Genomic DNA, 15,820 nt, shown 5'->3' on the forward strand with positions numbered 1-15,820 from the left:
TAGCATTAGAATAGAGAGTGCTAGAGTTAGAGGGTCAAATGAATATGAAAGAGATGTGTTTTTAGACGTTTCTTGAAAATATTAAGGACTCTTGGATTGAGCTGGGCAGGTCATTCCACCAGGAGGGAACAGTTAACGTAGAAGTCCATGAAAGTTTTATCATAGGTAGAATGCAGAATGTTTCAATTCAAGCATTTCAGTCAAATGTAATTTATACAATATTTCAAACCTTTAACCCACTTGGGAAAATCAACCCATGGCAACAGTTTAAAAGTAGCCCAATTCTGTGGAAAAAACGCGGACATGGCAACCCTGCATCCAACAAGAGCTGCAGGAGTCAGTTTTGACTGATCACAGGTCGAGAATAAGGAGAGATGACTGACAAGACCATGCTTGAGTATTTGCTGCTCAACAGATCCTGAGCTAATTGACAAAAATCTGATCTTGTAAGATGTGCTCCCTTTACACAGAGTGCATGTGATCGCGAAATCGAAAGTGAAAGTAAACAGCGCAAATGCTCATTCAAAATAATTTTATACTATTTTATACTCAGCATACTGAGAGCGGCTCCCTGATGCGCCAAAATTATATACAATATTAGAATGTTTAAAGGAGTGGACACGAAAATTGCGGGAGCGAAACATGTTGCGGGAGCAGGCGGCAATGGTCAGAGATTCAGCGGGAGCTAGATTAAGAAAAAAGCCGAATCCCTGACATTTTGGGCAATTAAGAAATCCCGGCCGGACGCATTTTTGTAGGTCCAAAAAGAGGACCTGTCCGGGGAAAAGAGGACGTATGGTCACCCTAATTTATAATCTATTGCTAATAGATGTATTCTTTTTAAAGTAGCATATGGAACATATTTTCTGCCTCACTCTGTGACAAGAAGCCTCAACAGATAACAAAAGGAAGCATTTGACTGGTCTTTCCGACTTGAGTTCACGTGCATTTTCTCAGTCGGGAAATAATTTTTCACGTGCGGTGCCAGTGATTATGCTTCTTACATCCGTTTCGGAGAACCGGAGGAAAAATTTCAATCGATCGATCAGGCATGGCACCGAAATCTGCGTTCTGATTCGGTTCTAGTACATACCGGTTACATAGGTACTGGTGCCATATTGGTACCGGGTTTCGGTACCCAACCCTACTGTACAGTACAACTTGCATAATAATTAATACTCCATAAAATCACGTCTAATCATCACCCTATGAACTGAACCAAAGGTTGCGTGCCGAAAGCCTGTATTGAGTTTTAAAATTATGTGAATCGAAGAAAAAGCACATACAATTTTTAATCATGTACTCTAATGTTCAAGAGATATTATAGCTGTTTTTTTCAGTTTTTGAAATATGTTTTATATGCTCACCTTTGATTATAATAGAGTAAAATATGTAGTAATACAGTAAAAGCATTTGTGCAATGTGTTAAAAATTTGAAATATTATTACAATTTAAAACAGCTGTTAAAGACCGTTTTTGCTACAAAAGAGTGATAAATCATCAAAGCTAACCATGTGGACACATACCAGGGGAGATGGGGCGGCTGGAGGAGGGAGAGGGGTTGTAGGGGATTGGGCTGGACACCGTACGAGCTCTCAGTCCCTGAGCAGACATCTCATTAAAATATCTAGAGAGAGAAAGAGAGAGAGATGTGAGAAACAAACCACAAAACGAAATGAATCTGGCAATGCATGCTTTTTGTTACAATAGTCATGTTAAGACCACTGTGTCTGGTTATTTTCAGGTTTATCAAATATGTACAATAATAAGGTTATGAGTCCAGTCATCTTTTGTGTGAAATGAATGCACCTCTCATCGTCCATCTCAAGGCTGCTCTCGCTCTCTGACAGCTGTCTACACAGTGCCTCCCTTCTCTCCATTTCTCTCTGGAGTTTCCTCTGAAGACGAATATTCTCTTCCCTCATCTGCCTTTCCTCCTCAATATATTGAGCCCGCTTCTCTGTGTCTGGAACGAAAGAGAGAGGATAGAAAACAAACACAGAAAAATGTTATAAAGTCATAAATTGTCATTTAAACCCGTGAATAAACAATGTTTTAGGATTTTGAAAAAAATTAACTGAAGCACAAGATGCTCTTTGGATGATTTTAATTCTGGATGAAGTGATCAATTTTTATCTTAAAAAAAGACATGCTAATTCATGCTTATTTTCAATTAAACGTTCTCAAATTGTTATGCTGATATTTACAATGAATAAACTACTTCAATAACTATACAGTTGAAATAAATTAAAATTAAGTTATTTCAAATATTTAAATTATATAAATCTTTTATTTATTTAAGTTTTAAAAGGTTTTTATATCACCCTTATTGCTGACTCAATACACTGCTGTGTTAATCCCTGCTTAAAGCTTTAATGATACCATGAGCTAAAATAAGATGTGGTTATCTTACTGTAATGTAAATGGAATTGTCTCCCTCTAGTGGCCAGCACAATTTAAAGTTATCAAGCTAAGAATTAAATAAATGTGTGTAACTCACTGTACTGTGCTACAAACTATGGCTGCTTCCCAATACATATAGCTCAACTACAAAATAAAATAATTTACTTCACTATACAGGGAGTCAAGTTACCTTTTGGTTTACTATTTACAATGTACTACTAATTGGGAAGTACTAATCCTAATCTGGAATTGTATATAGTATACCATGAGCTACTGTTAAGATTAATATTAAGGCTGTATTCCAATTCACAGAAGAGTTTGTTTGCCTCTGGCTGTAGTATGATGGCAGAGAGGCTGTGTTGGTGCAGGAGTGCATGCGTGCGTGATGAGACAAGGACTCACGCTGGAGCTCTGTAGTGCGGAGGCTGCGTTTGAGCCTCTCCACTTCACTCTTCAGGAAGCGGATGTGCCGCATCATATTCTCCGGAGAGTCAATCTCCATCGAAACTTCACGTGGAGAGGGCGGGGCCGACACTGGCTGGTCAAGCTTCTCCTGCAAAATCCTGCCAATCAGAATGAAGAGAATAAAAATCATGTGATCAAGTAATTGTAGCCACATACAAAGATTTTCAGAAGGTATGAAAATGCATTAAGAAGACCGACCACCTAACAAGGGACATTACCTTTTCTCTGCCTCGAGTTTGTCCATGCGCTTCCAAAGCCGGTTGACTAGTGCCTCCTGCTCCTGTTCCAGAGTGTTTTCCAGATCAATCTTCTCACGCCGGAGCTGCATATATTACGTGCAATTAACAAAAACGCCATGGTTTTAAAATAATGCATGTTCTTAAGGAAAAATGTTGGGCAACAATAATAATCAGAAATTTGCTGAATCTGTGTGCCAAAGCCAGATACTAGCAGATGCCCAAGCAAACGAAAAACTAGGTACTTGGAGACAGCTACTGATTTGAACATTTGTGCAATAGATGGAGGCCATTCAAGAATGAGTTTTTTAGAAATGTGAGGCTGGACTAATTGCTGCTGCAACATGGCTAGTCTTACATTGTTGGCCCCCACTCAACTGGACAATATCCAGAGGGTGTTGCGGAACATACATAAGCTGAAATTGAGGTTAAAATGGTTACTTCATTGCTGTACATTTATAGCTAACTTATTTATCTGCTAGCTAACATTAACTTGATAAAGTGACACATTAAATCCACACTGAAGTTGTCATTTATCGCAAATGGTACTAAATAGCTTGAAAAGGCATAATTATTTATATTTCGAATAAATGCTGTTCCTTTCAACTTTCTATTCAAAGAATCATTAAAGAATCATGAAAAAATATTTCCACAACAGCACTGTTTTCTTAAGCACCAAATCAGCATATGAGATTGATTTCTTAAGGATCATGCAACACTGAAGACTGGAGTAATGACTGCTGAAAATTCAGCTTTGCCATTACAGGTATAGATTACATTTTTTAAAAATTACAATGGAAAAGTTATTTAAAATTGTATTAATTTCAATATTTTCACTGTATTTTTTTTCTATCAAATAGAGGCAAGCCTTGGAGAGCATACAAGTCTTCTTTCAAAAACATTATAAAATCTTACCGACCCCAAACATTTGAACAGTAGTGTAAACATAGTTGGCATGACTCATTAGTACGCACACTAATCCCACTATCTCTCCTTACTCCTCCACACAATACAGCACACCTACTAAACACATGCACCATAAACAATGTAATCTGGTCTCAGCAGAGGAGCCAGATTCAGTGACCATCTACAAAACAAACTCTCATACGATATAATCAGCTACCATTGTTTGCTTATGCTTACCTTTAACAGCAACCAAAATCAGCATTATATAAGAAAGCTGTTGAACAATAAATCTGTAATGACATAGATACTGTATGTCAACTTGAAAGTTATCTTTAGGGATGATACTAAGGGCAAGTGATCACGTTTCCTACCCCTGACCTCAAACGCCACTGATGGGCTCTTTCCTTCTAGAGTTTCTCACCTGCATGAGCTTCCTGGACAAGTCATTGGTGAGGAACTCCTCTTCTTTCTCATAGTTGACGGCGAGCGTCTCCTTCTCCTTTTGCAGAGCCTGAATCTTCTTAAATAAAGTGTTGGAGATGAACTCCTCTTCTTGTTCTGCCCGCGCTTGCTGCAGAAAAACACTCTATTCTTACAGATATATTTTGGAAAAATAACTGGCATAATCTTTCCATACGTTTCAGTAAACAAGCAATCACATTGTTTGATCTTAAAACATGATTCTGAAAGTATCAAATTTCACCACAAATTCCTATTACAAAAGAATTAGAATTATAATATCATGCTGCCTCATTAAGCATATACTCTAGATACATATTACATACATGAATAATACATTGAACTATGATGTAATGCACAAACTGATGGAAAAAAAGAAACTAGATAAAAAAAGGAGATGTAATAGGTTTGTAAAATCAATGCCTTTATTTTATTTTTAAATCAGATTTTTGTAAGACATTTGAAACATTATGGTGGCATCATAGCTGCTAGTTTCTAAAAGAGAAGACCTCAAATAACCAAAGTGCTATTATAGTTACATTTAAATGGCTTCACTCATTGTAAGAATTGTACATCAAAAATGTTGCTCAGGTGAAAACATATTATATTAAACAAAATCAACCAATTGGACCATGTCAAGCCCCTCCCACAGTTTGATTGACATGTAACAGGGAAGCAGAACCACACCCCATCACAACCTAGTTTCCTAGGTCTTTCAGATCCCATTGCTATAGCAAAATTCAGCACACTAAAGGATTTTTCACACCATACACACCACAAGCTAAAAAGACTCTATTAGAGGAAAACGAAACAAATGAACAAACAAAAAGAAAAAAAATCTATATTATCAAAATCGATGCAGAACACTGCAACACATTAACTCGCTGGTCTTAAAATATATCACACAATTTCAATATTGGAAACGATTTCTTGTAATACTTAAAATTATAATGACCATCCAGTGTGTGTCATTTGTAATACATAAGCTATTAAATCTACAAGTAATAAAAGTCTAAAGATATCCCATACGAGTAAGTGTGATTCCAGATGAGAATGTTATTTACTTAACCTGAAACAAAATGCCAACATTTGAAAACCTATAAAGACATTCCTATGATTACAAAGAGCCTTAAGACAAAGAGAGACCTCTACATTGTACAGCCAATACACATGATACAGTGATAGTTGAACAGAAATGCTGATTACTAGCAATACATTCTGAACACCTCTTACTTGCAGCGCTCAGGCTAACATCAGCAGACGCTGTCTTCCATATGAAGGATAACAGATACTACACTGAACTCCTAAGGAAGCAGTCTGGTTAGAGCTTTTCACACTTAACCGTTTCTACACGAAGTACACTTGTAGGGTGACATTTTGGAATATAAAAGTTGAGACATGTTAGAGTTGTATGTGTACACAAGAAAAAGTATTTTCTCATTTGTCTTTTTAAATACAGTGTTTTGCAAACTTAGAAAAAAAGGTTCTTAAAATAAGGTGAACTGCATGCATCAAAATATTAGACCTCTGTATGACTTCTTCACAGAATTCGATAAATTCCCATTTTGGGAATCGTTGAAATTCGCAGAGGATTTTAAGGAAATGTCCCCTGAAAACCGAACCGTCTTTTCACATATACAAACATACCTGCTATAATAATTAATTATACAAGAGCATGTGAAGTTTCACTGTCTTTAAAATGTCGAAAGCACTTGTAAAGTGTATGTTTGCGGTGCTCTCGCCAAACCTAACTACTAAATGTCATTTTATTTTTTACATATTGTGATTTATGTACAGAGAAGTCCACCACATACTTTATTTTAGTTTTATAAATTAAAAAAATAATAATAAATAAAACACAGGGATCCTCCTCCTGACGTCATGGGTCCACGGTAACGTGTAAGGCGAATGTAAGGTGTGGTTCAACAGCATCTATTGTTTTTTCCCCCTAAAACACGAAAAAGAGCTTTTGTGCCATCTTTGGTCAAAGGGAAATTTGTTTTGAGTATACGGTTTGGAGTTTAAGGGGTCTTTTGAATATACCCCTCTCATTTAGTCATCTGATATTCATGGCACACAAAACAGTTTCTGATTTCCTGATGGTCCAGGTCAGCGCAGGTATTAACCATCAAGAAGAATGAAGTATAATCTCGTAGGTCCCCCAGAAAGAGTAAGTAGAATTACATAGGACCCAACACAGAGAGGAAGTAGAATTCACCGGGACCCATCTCAGGAAGTAGAATTCATCAAGACCCCCTTGGAACAGGAAGTGTGTCAGCAGTGTGATGCATGCTCATGCGCAAGGGAATAGGTCAAAGTATTGTCTCTTTGAAGACCACGCGTTTCAGAGTGGAAGCTGTAGATGTTTTTTCAGGCCAAATGTCTCTTTTCAGCTCTTGTGACCCCGCCGCTCTGGAAACAGATCAAAAATATACCTGCAAAAACAGACAATATAAGAAAGTAACTGTTAAAAAATGTATTAAAATGTATTGTTAAATTGTCTAATTGTAATGTTAAAAGTTATATGACGAACAACGATTTGCCATACATTACCATTCAAAAATTTGGGTCCTTTATGTTCACCAAGGCTGCATTGATTAAAACTTCATTAAAAACAGTAATATTATGAAATATTGTTACAATGTAAAATACCTGTTTTCTATTTTAATACATTTTAAAATGTAATTTATTCCTGTGAAGCATAGCTTAAATTTTCAGCATTCATTACTCCAGTCTTCATTGTCACATGATCCTTCAGAAATAATTCTTATATGCTGATTTAGTGCTAACGCATTTCTTATTACTATAAATACTGAAAACAGCTGCTCAATATTTTTGTGGAAACCATTAAACTTTTTTTCAGGACTCTTTGATGAAACAGAAAGTTCAAAAGAATAGCATTTATTTGAAATAATAAAATAAAATAATTTGTAGCATTATAAAATGTCTTTACTGTCTCAATTTAACACATTCTTGCTGAAAAAAGTATTAACTGACCCAAACCTTTGAATGATGCACAGAAAATAATTATAATATTATAAATAATGACAATAATACACAGAGAGATATTTGAAGTGCTGTACCTGCCTATAGTCATGAAGCCACATTTATGAATGATGTTTTCTCTCTGAACGCTTTTCTTCCTTCTTCCTCAGCTTGGAAACTTCTCCCTGTTACACATAAAGAGAGAGAACAATTTACAGGAAGTTAATATTAAACGGTTCAATTAGTTCAGTTGAGTTCATGTTATTTGTTGCTGTAGGGGAGGCATAGTGTATGAAGCTGGAAGGAAGACAAAAAAAGGATAAAAGGGGAGGAAAAAAAGAGAAGACAAGTTGAAGGTTAGAGGAAAAGATCTCGGTGTGATACAAAATATCTTAAACATTTTTTAATTTATAAATTATTCAAGAACTTTAATAAACTCACACACAGATTTACAGGAAACAACAACAACAACAACACTGGGTAGTTCTGGTGTCCAGTCTGTGCGGATATAATGAGGATTTCTGGTATCCAAAATGGTACTACTGTCTACAACATTATTGTTTTATGATTACATATACTACCGTTTAAAAGTTTGGGGTCAGTACAATTTTTTTTAAAGAAATTATTAATTTTATTCAGCAAGGAAGCATTAAATTGGTCAAAAGTGGGAAATATACCTCCGGTTCCACAGACAAGATTTTAAGACCAGTCTCAGACTAAAATGCCTATATGGGATGTTTTAACTGAAAGAAACTTGCACTGACATATCTTAAAACATGTCAGTGCCATTGTTTTGCCTCAAATTGACATAATCCTGGCTTAATCTAAGCCCTGTCTGTGAAACCAGGCCATAATGTTACAAATCATTCTATTTCAAATAAATGCTGTTCTTTTGAACTTTGTATTTGTCAAAAAATCCTAAAAAAAAAATGCACCACAGTTTCTACTACCATATTATGCAGCACAACGGTTTTCAACATTGATATTAATAAGAAATATTTATTGAACGCCAAATCAGCATATTAAAATAATTTCTGAAAATTCAGCCTTGTCATCATAATTAAATTATATTTTAATATATTAAAATAGAAAACCGTTCTTTAAGATGATAATATTTCATAATATTACTGTTTTTACTGTATTGTTGATCAAATAAATCCAGGCTTGGTTAGCATAAAAGAGTTATTTCAAAAACATTTACAAAAAAAAATCTTATCGAGCCCAAACATTTGAACAGTATTTCAAATATTTAACTTCAATATTTCTAAACAATCATGGGAGAGGTACAATCTTATCCTAGTGAGCATTTTATTGGCCAAAAATTTGATCAATTTTTCCATACATAATCAAATACACATATATGGAAAGAGAAACACTCCACACAGACTGTGCAAACCTCAGCATGTGTAGCGAGATGGGTTTGGATATCAGGGACCAGGGGGACGTGGCTCTTCCCCAGGGTGGTAGGGTCTCCTTGTGACCCCATGCTACTCCCCAAGCCCTGGTTTTCAGGGGTGGGAGTGTTCACTCGGAAAATCACCTTTCGAATTACCTGTAGATGGGTATTGAAGGTCAGAGGTCACCATGAATGCATGTCATGGGAAATCAAAGCAATGTCAGGAAAGACAGGGGAGGATCGGTTAAGATTATGGAGGTGTGAGCTGCAAGAAAATGTGTTGTATTCAATCTTTCTCTAAATCAGCTCTGAACAGGCAAAGCTAAAAAAAAACTACAAGCAACCTAAGGAAGTAAAATATGTCTGAAAATCAGAAATGGATAAAAGAATAGGAGAAAAAGAAAACATTAAGGGAACAATGGAGTTACTTTTCTGGTGATGATGTTTCCATCTTCATCAATAAACTGTTCCTCTGAAACTGACTCGCCAGGAATGTTCTGCGCCTCCTCTCCCTAAAGCAAGACAGCGCTTCGTTCAATATGCAGACACACATTTCCAAGACACCTACAAAAGCTGCACACCACACCTGCAAGCACATTTCCACACACCCAGAGCAGTCATGTGAACCTGCAAGCAAAGCTGGAACTTTAAATATTAGCCAACATGCCTTCATGCCCAGCATCAGCATCTTTAGAAATCACACAATACTCCACTATGTGCTTGTGTATCTATCACACAGGCAAATAAGATGATAAAATGCAGAATCAGATGTAAACTCAAACCAAGCACCTGTAAGCATAAGGAAAAAGGAAACACTGCACAGCAAGAACCAAGTGACGTAAAAACATGTAATCAGATCACACTGTGTTTCTGATTGTATGAATCAGATTCAGTCCACCAGCTACACCGAAATCAGACTCAGACCAAAATCGGATCTTAACCTGACTGCCCTGCAGTTTAGCAGGCAGATACCTTGAGAATGAGACGTCTACGAAACACTTTGGTGGTGACAGTGCGCTCTTCGTCCAGGCCGGTCTCTGTTGATAACCGCTGCTAATGGATGCATATAAAATACATCTTAATATGTGTGTGATTTCAGTTCTCTCATTTAATTAGTGTAAATGACCATCAGTGCTTTCTTTCATCTGGAATAAATAAACTGTTTTACGATGTGAATGATTCTGATGACCATCTCACTGTAAAAAAGTTAAGAGTGTCATTTCATAACATAGACATGAGCTGAGGCAAAGAGAGCGGAAGAGAGTTTTAAACTGGAAGTAGCAGCATTATCAAATCAGTTATTATATGCTGGTATTTGAGCGATTATCTCACCTGGACTTTGTGCTCAGCGATCAGAGCACCTTCTTGCTTGCCCGCCCCTGCCTTCACACCATTGGCTGATTCCTGAGACGCTGAGCTACGGGGCATGGTGTCAGAGCGCTCACCATTATGTCGAGGTTTTCCTGAATCCCCTCTGGATGACGATGTCATGGAGTCACTGGAGTTCTCCTGACTGCAAGGGGGTTGAAATGTAACAATTTAGCTAGTAAGGAACAAATGTCTTGAGATGATATTGGGTAAGAATGCATTAAAAACAAAACCATGCATTCTGGCAAACCTGTGTAATGTTTTACTTTTATATAAACTATCATTCAAAAGGTTGGGGTCGGTAAGATTTTTTAATGTTGTTGAAACAAGTTTCTTATGCTCACCAACATTTACTTGGTCAAAAATACAGTAAAACATAGTAATATTTTGAAAAGTGAAATCTAATTATTGTGAAATGTAATTTATCATAGATTAAAACGGAATTTTCAGCAGTCATTACTCCAGTTTTCAGTGTCACAGGATCCTTTGGAAAACATTGTAATATGCAAATTTGGTGCTCCAGAAACATTTCTTATTATTACTAATGTTGAAAACAGTCGTCCTGCTTAATAATGTTATAGAAACCATGATTCGTTTATTTTCAGGATTCTTTGATAAATAGAAAGCTCAAAAGAATCATTTTAATGCATCCTTACTTAATAAAAGTACAAACCATTTTTGAATGATAGCGCATTTTAACAGGATGTTAATTTATTATAATTTAGTTTTGTGATGCAAAAGAAATTTGAAACATCATACATTGTCTTTCTGGAAAGAGAGACAAGCTTTGAAATTTACAGTATGTCTTTTAGTACTTAAAACACATTTCAAATTTGACTTATTATGATATGATTAAATGTGGGTTAATGTAAGCATAATAATTGTAACTATGTACAGTACCTGTTGTCCTGTCGGTCCATGTAGTCTGACCCGTGACTCCGCCCTGAAGCGGGCGGCTCCGTGTTCGATGTCTCAGTGAGCCAGCCTGCGGAGAGTGAGCATAACTCAGACTCAATTTGTTCAACACCTCTCACTACCTCTCTCACTTTCTCCTTAGTCATCTCCTCATTCACTTCCCTCTCACTCTCTCCGACATGGCCTCCAGACACCTCCAGTTGCTCCTGTCTTTTCTCGGCTTCCTCCTCCTCCTCTCCTCCTAAGCCAGACTCCCTCAGGACCTCTGCCCAGGGTCGCAAAGGGGACACATCATGACCTTTGACCTCTTTCAGAATCACTCTTTCCTGTCCCCTCATGCTAATGTTTAGCTCTTCTAATGTTGATGGTAGTAATGATGATGAGGGACTCTTAAGCTCTTCTTTTCCCTTGTGTGTTAGGTCAGTCTGTTCCACCGTAGGGGACGATTTCTGTTGGGAGTGAAAAGACTCTTTTTTCTCATTTTCTTCTCTCTGTTCCTTTTGTTGAGACCCCTGGTTCCCCTGTAAAAGGTGGTCCTGTTCGATACTGGTCGTGGGTGGGTCTATTTTGGGGACAGACTGGAGTGGTACAAAGCAAACTGAGAGGTTTAGAGGAGGTTCATCATGGTCTAGGGGAGAAAGCTCAGGGGTAAGGTGTGAGTCAGGGTCACATGTGACAGCTGAGAGTTGTGTTATGAGTTTGGGGTTGTCGGGAGGGAACTGAGATTGTGCAGGATCTGGGGAAAGTATGTGTGTGTGTATTTCGGCAGTTGTTTTAGAGAGTGTGTGATGCTGGTTTTCAGGTTTGGATAGGGGCAAGTCACAAGGTCTGGCTGGGGTAATTCTGACAGACTCGTCCTCGTTGTGCAGCTCTAGTCCCCAGGAGGGGCAATAAGGTGGAGGGTCAAGGGGCAGATCTAAGATGGGTTTGAGGTCATCAGACATAGAGGGGCAGAGAGGGGGTGTGGTGGGGGTGGGGTTGGAAGTTGACTGCAGTTGAGCCAGGATGTTGTGGAAACCTGGGTGAGATGATACACACACAGATGGATGGACATGACAGGACACAATTACAATCACACACAAACAAGCACACACATATACATGCTTAAAGAAACAGTTTACCCAAAAATTTCTGTCATGAAAGTTTACTCACCCTCATGTTGTTTCAAACCTGTATTCTGTTAATGTTTGGAAAAACCTTTGTACTATTTATTAATTTATTTATTTGAAACAACATGATGGTGAATAAACAATGGCAATTTCATTTTTGGGTGAACTATTTTTTTAAACATAGACAGATAATCACCTAAGCCCACCCTGAAGAGCAAAAGCACAGTATTTGACCACATTTCCCAGAGCTTCAGCAGACATACTGACCAACAAACACACAGTTAATACACAATGACAATGGAACAGATTCAGAGCTCCAAAAACAGAGAGGTTATGATTGCATGTACACTACAGTTTAAAAGTTTGGAGTCAGTACAATTTTTTGAAGAAATTAATGCTTTTGTTAAGCAAGGATGCATTAAATTGATCAAAAGTGACAGTAAAGACATTTATAATAATACAAAGGATTTCTATTTTGACCTTTCTATTCATCAAAGAACCATGGTTTCCACAAAAATGTTTCTTGATCACCAGCATATTAGAATGATTTCTGAATGATCATGTGACACTGATATTACAGCTTTACTGTATTTATGATCAAATAAAGCCTTGGCACAGCCTTGGTGAGCATAAGAGACTTCTTTCAAAAATATTAAAAACCCCAAACCTTTGAACGGTAGTGTATGTCTATGTGTGATCTCCCCATAGTAAAAGAGCTGTGTGTGTTTATGTCTAACTTTAAAAAACAAATGTACAGCATTAGAGTTAAAGTTTGAGCTTATTATAATAAAGTGGTGTAACACTAGATTAGCGAAAACATTAACTTTTAACTAAGAGTTTTCCCTCAATAAACTCTTAATTACTGCTTATTGATAGTAAGAAAGTTAGTTGCTGTAGTAGATATGTTTAGGTATGGGTAAAGGTTAAGGGATCTAGAATATGGTCATGCAGCATAAGCCATTGATATGTGCTTTATACATACTAATAAATAGCCAAAATGCTAGTAATATGCATGCTAATAAGCAACTAGTTAATAGTGAGTAGTGTTCCCTAATCTAAAGTGTTACCAAAGGTGGGTGCTACTTTAGTTGGTTAAACACCATTACTAATGTTACATAAGTGCAAATAAGAAGCACAGTCTTAATTTTACAGTCATAGTCGAGATGGGGAGATAGTCTCAGCATGGGGAGACTCAAAATCTGGCTGAATAAAAATGAGGATAATGATGTCTGTTCAGATGAAAAGCTCAATAGAAGAATAATTGAGATAGAGGGATGGAGTGGTGAGGAGTGGTCCTGGGGGCACGCAGGGGAAATGACAGCATGTACAAGGGGGTAACAGCGTGGGTGGCGGGGAGAAGGAAGCAAGACTCAGGCAACGTGATGCACAGGGAGAGAAAGAAGAAAGAGAAGAAGGGCAGGGTGAGGGAGAGAGACAATTTCTACGTGCAGAAATGGGAGATGACAGGTTGAGAGCAGGAGAAGGAGAGAGAGAGAGGAGAAAGAGAAGGAAGATTTAAGAGGAGCAGATGACAATAGTGGACTGGATGATAAGTCTTGGGCCACATCAGGATACAGTTGTATGAGGTGTTGTGGTGGAGCATTGGGAGTGTGGGGAGGCAGAGTTTAAAAAAAAACACAAAATAGAACTTGTAAGTTAGAAAGACATGACAATGACAGTGTTAATGAGAAGAATGACTGGAGTCTGGGAGGGGGAAATGAGGGATTGTACTGGAGGAGAGGAGAGGAGAGGACAAGTCATTTTTTATCTGACAGAGGGAGGCACAGGAGACTGTCAGGAGGAGGAGACTACGGAGAGAAGGATGATCTCCTTCTTTCTCTTCTTTTTCCCCCTCTCTCTTTTTAGCCCTTGCTCCAGTGCAGGGGAGGAGAGGAGAGAAGGACAGATGGAGGAGGAAGCAGATCGACAGCTTTAGAGGCAGAGGACAGCTGAGTCTTTTAACTGAGGCCATGTGCTGTGGTCCACTATGTACAAAAACAGCTGGTAACACTCCTACCAACTAATATAAAAACAGCTACAGCTGATAATAGCATGCATTTTACTTAGAAATAACTCTTTCCTGACCTTTCAATAACAGAATAAATTTCATGGCTGTTTCATGTTCCATTGGCAATATACTGTAGGGCCTTCATTAAAACCAAAAGAAAAGTGTGTACACCCTTCCTACACTTGTTGAGGCAAAGCATCATGCTGTGATTGCTTCACGTCACATGACCATATACATGCATGTTCAAACCAGGCCCATGCATATGGTGTTGGGAGGAAGGAAAAGGGGTAACAGAAATGAAATACAGAAAGTCTTTAAAATAAGAGAGTAGTGAGTCATTAAACACACGGTGTGTGATTGGGGCCTTAAAAAAAAGCTTGTGACTAGGGATGCACCGATACCACTTTTTCCAGCCCGATACCGATACTTTTATTTTTGGTACTTGCCGATACCGAGTACCGATACCAATATTTTTATTGCATTCGTACATTTTTTAAATATTGGGTATATACAGAAACCAAAAGAGTATGTATAATATTAGTTGGTTAACTTCATTTATCAAATAGATACAATCAAACCAAAATTTATTCAGACACCTTCAACATTTCTCACATTATCACAGTTTACTGGCTATAGTTTAGAAAATGGTAATAAAATATAACAAGAACTCAGAGTCAAACGGTGTCAGAACAAATTCAGCTTGATAACGTTAGATAACTTTGACAGAAAGGTATGTAATGGATTACAATCAACCAAAAATTAGACAGCTGTTAGTATGACAGTATTTACACAACTATCAATACTTAGTCAGGAAACCCTTAGCCTTAATGACAGTCTCCTGGGCATGCTGTCACCCAGCTTCATGCAAACCTGAACTTAATGTTTTTCCCCCAGACTCGGTCTGAATCATTTTTGGTCCCAGATTTGTATCAGTTTTACATTTCTTCCAAAGTTTTGCTATCAATTTCTTCAAAAGCAGACATAGGTAGTCCACTGTATGAAGAAATTTTGGGTATAATTTGTCACGGTTTACTTTATTTTGCTATCCTCACTTACATAAATTAACTATAGTGTCCTGCACCCACTAGTAAAAAAAATATCAAAAATTATATCTGGTCTCTGAATAATTTTTGGTTTGACTGTATATCCTTTGGTTATTTTCACACTTAATTATGCCCATTAAAATGTTTTTTACAAGTTTTTGTTACTTTCACTGTTCATTTTTTGCTCTATGGTACATCATCTTTAATTTAATAGCATTAGAGCTGCTCCATTGCAGCGGCTTAGTACTGTAATCACGCGCTTTGCTGTAATAATGCAGGGAACTGTATTATAAATCTCCTAACTGTGATATTTTCAGAAATAGAAGTCGCGCTTTTTTTCATCTGAAACGTGCTGCGATTTATATTCCAAAGCCTCTCATATAATGCAGAAACGCTCAAGCAAGCAAAACACACGCAACGAGTGCAAGAATTTGTACTGATGCAGAACGAGAGGACAGTAGTACAACCTAGCGCATTTCACACAGGCTAGATTCACTTTCGCCTGAAAGTCGTGTATGCCTAAGGTT

The 15,820-nt window shown here is 37.5% G+C and overlaps 2 protein-coding genes across 4 annotated transcripts in view; both read right to left on the reverse strand.

Annotated features, from left to right (window-relative positions):
- The window catches only part of LOC107553009 (coiled-coil domain-containing protein 6-like), a 17,148-nt gene extending 13,929 nt beyond the window's left edge, over positions 1–3,219 (reverse strand). For all 3 annotated transcript variants that reach the window (XM_016235086.1, XM_016235094.1, XM_016235100.1), the window contains exons 1-4: positions 3,087–3,219; positions 2,806–2,966; positions 1,810–1,966; positions 1,527–1,627 (exon numbers count right to left, since the gene is read on the reverse strand). In XM_016235086.1, coding sequence (XP_016090572.1) covers positions 1,527–1,627; positions 1,810–1,966; positions 2,806–2,966; positions 3,087–3,196 — 529 coding nt within the window. In that variant the 5' untranslated portion in view covers positions 3,197–3,219. The remainder of the gene's footprint in view (positions 1–1,526; positions 1,628–1,809; positions 1,967–2,805; positions 2,967–3,086) is intronic.
- A 3,146-nt stretch (positions 3,220–6,365) lies between these two features.
- LOC107553695 (ankyrin-3-like) overlaps positions 6,366–15,820 on the reverse strand; it is an 87,206-nt gene continuing 77,751 nt past the window's right edge. Inside the window, exons 39-45 of the mRNA XM_016236005.1 lie at positions 11,119–12,151; positions 10,183–10,363; positions 9,823–9,903; positions 9,279–9,362; positions 8,851–9,006; positions 7,553–7,639; positions 6,366–6,904 (exon numbers count right to left, since the gene is read on the reverse strand). Of these exons, the coding sequence (XP_016091491.1) occupies positions 7,577–7,639; positions 8,851–9,006; positions 9,279–9,362; positions 9,823–9,903; positions 10,183–10,363; positions 11,119–12,151 (1,598 nt within the window). The 3' untranslated portion in view covers positions 6,366–6,904; positions 7,553–7,576. The remainder of the gene's footprint in view (positions 6,905–7,552; positions 7,640–8,850; positions 9,007–9,278; positions 9,363–9,822; positions 9,904–10,182; positions 10,364–11,118; positions 12,152–15,820) is intronic.

This window comes from Sinocyclocheilus grahami, unplaced genomic scaffold, assembly GCF_001515645.1.
Source record: "Sinocyclocheilus grahami isolate Dianchi unplaced genomic scaffold, SAMN03320097.WGS_v1.1 scaffold18.1, whole genome shotgun sequence".
Classification (NCBI taxonomy): domain Eukaryota; kingdom Metazoa; phylum Chordata; class Actinopteri; order Cypriniformes; family Cyprinidae; genus Sinocyclocheilus; species Sinocyclocheilus grahami.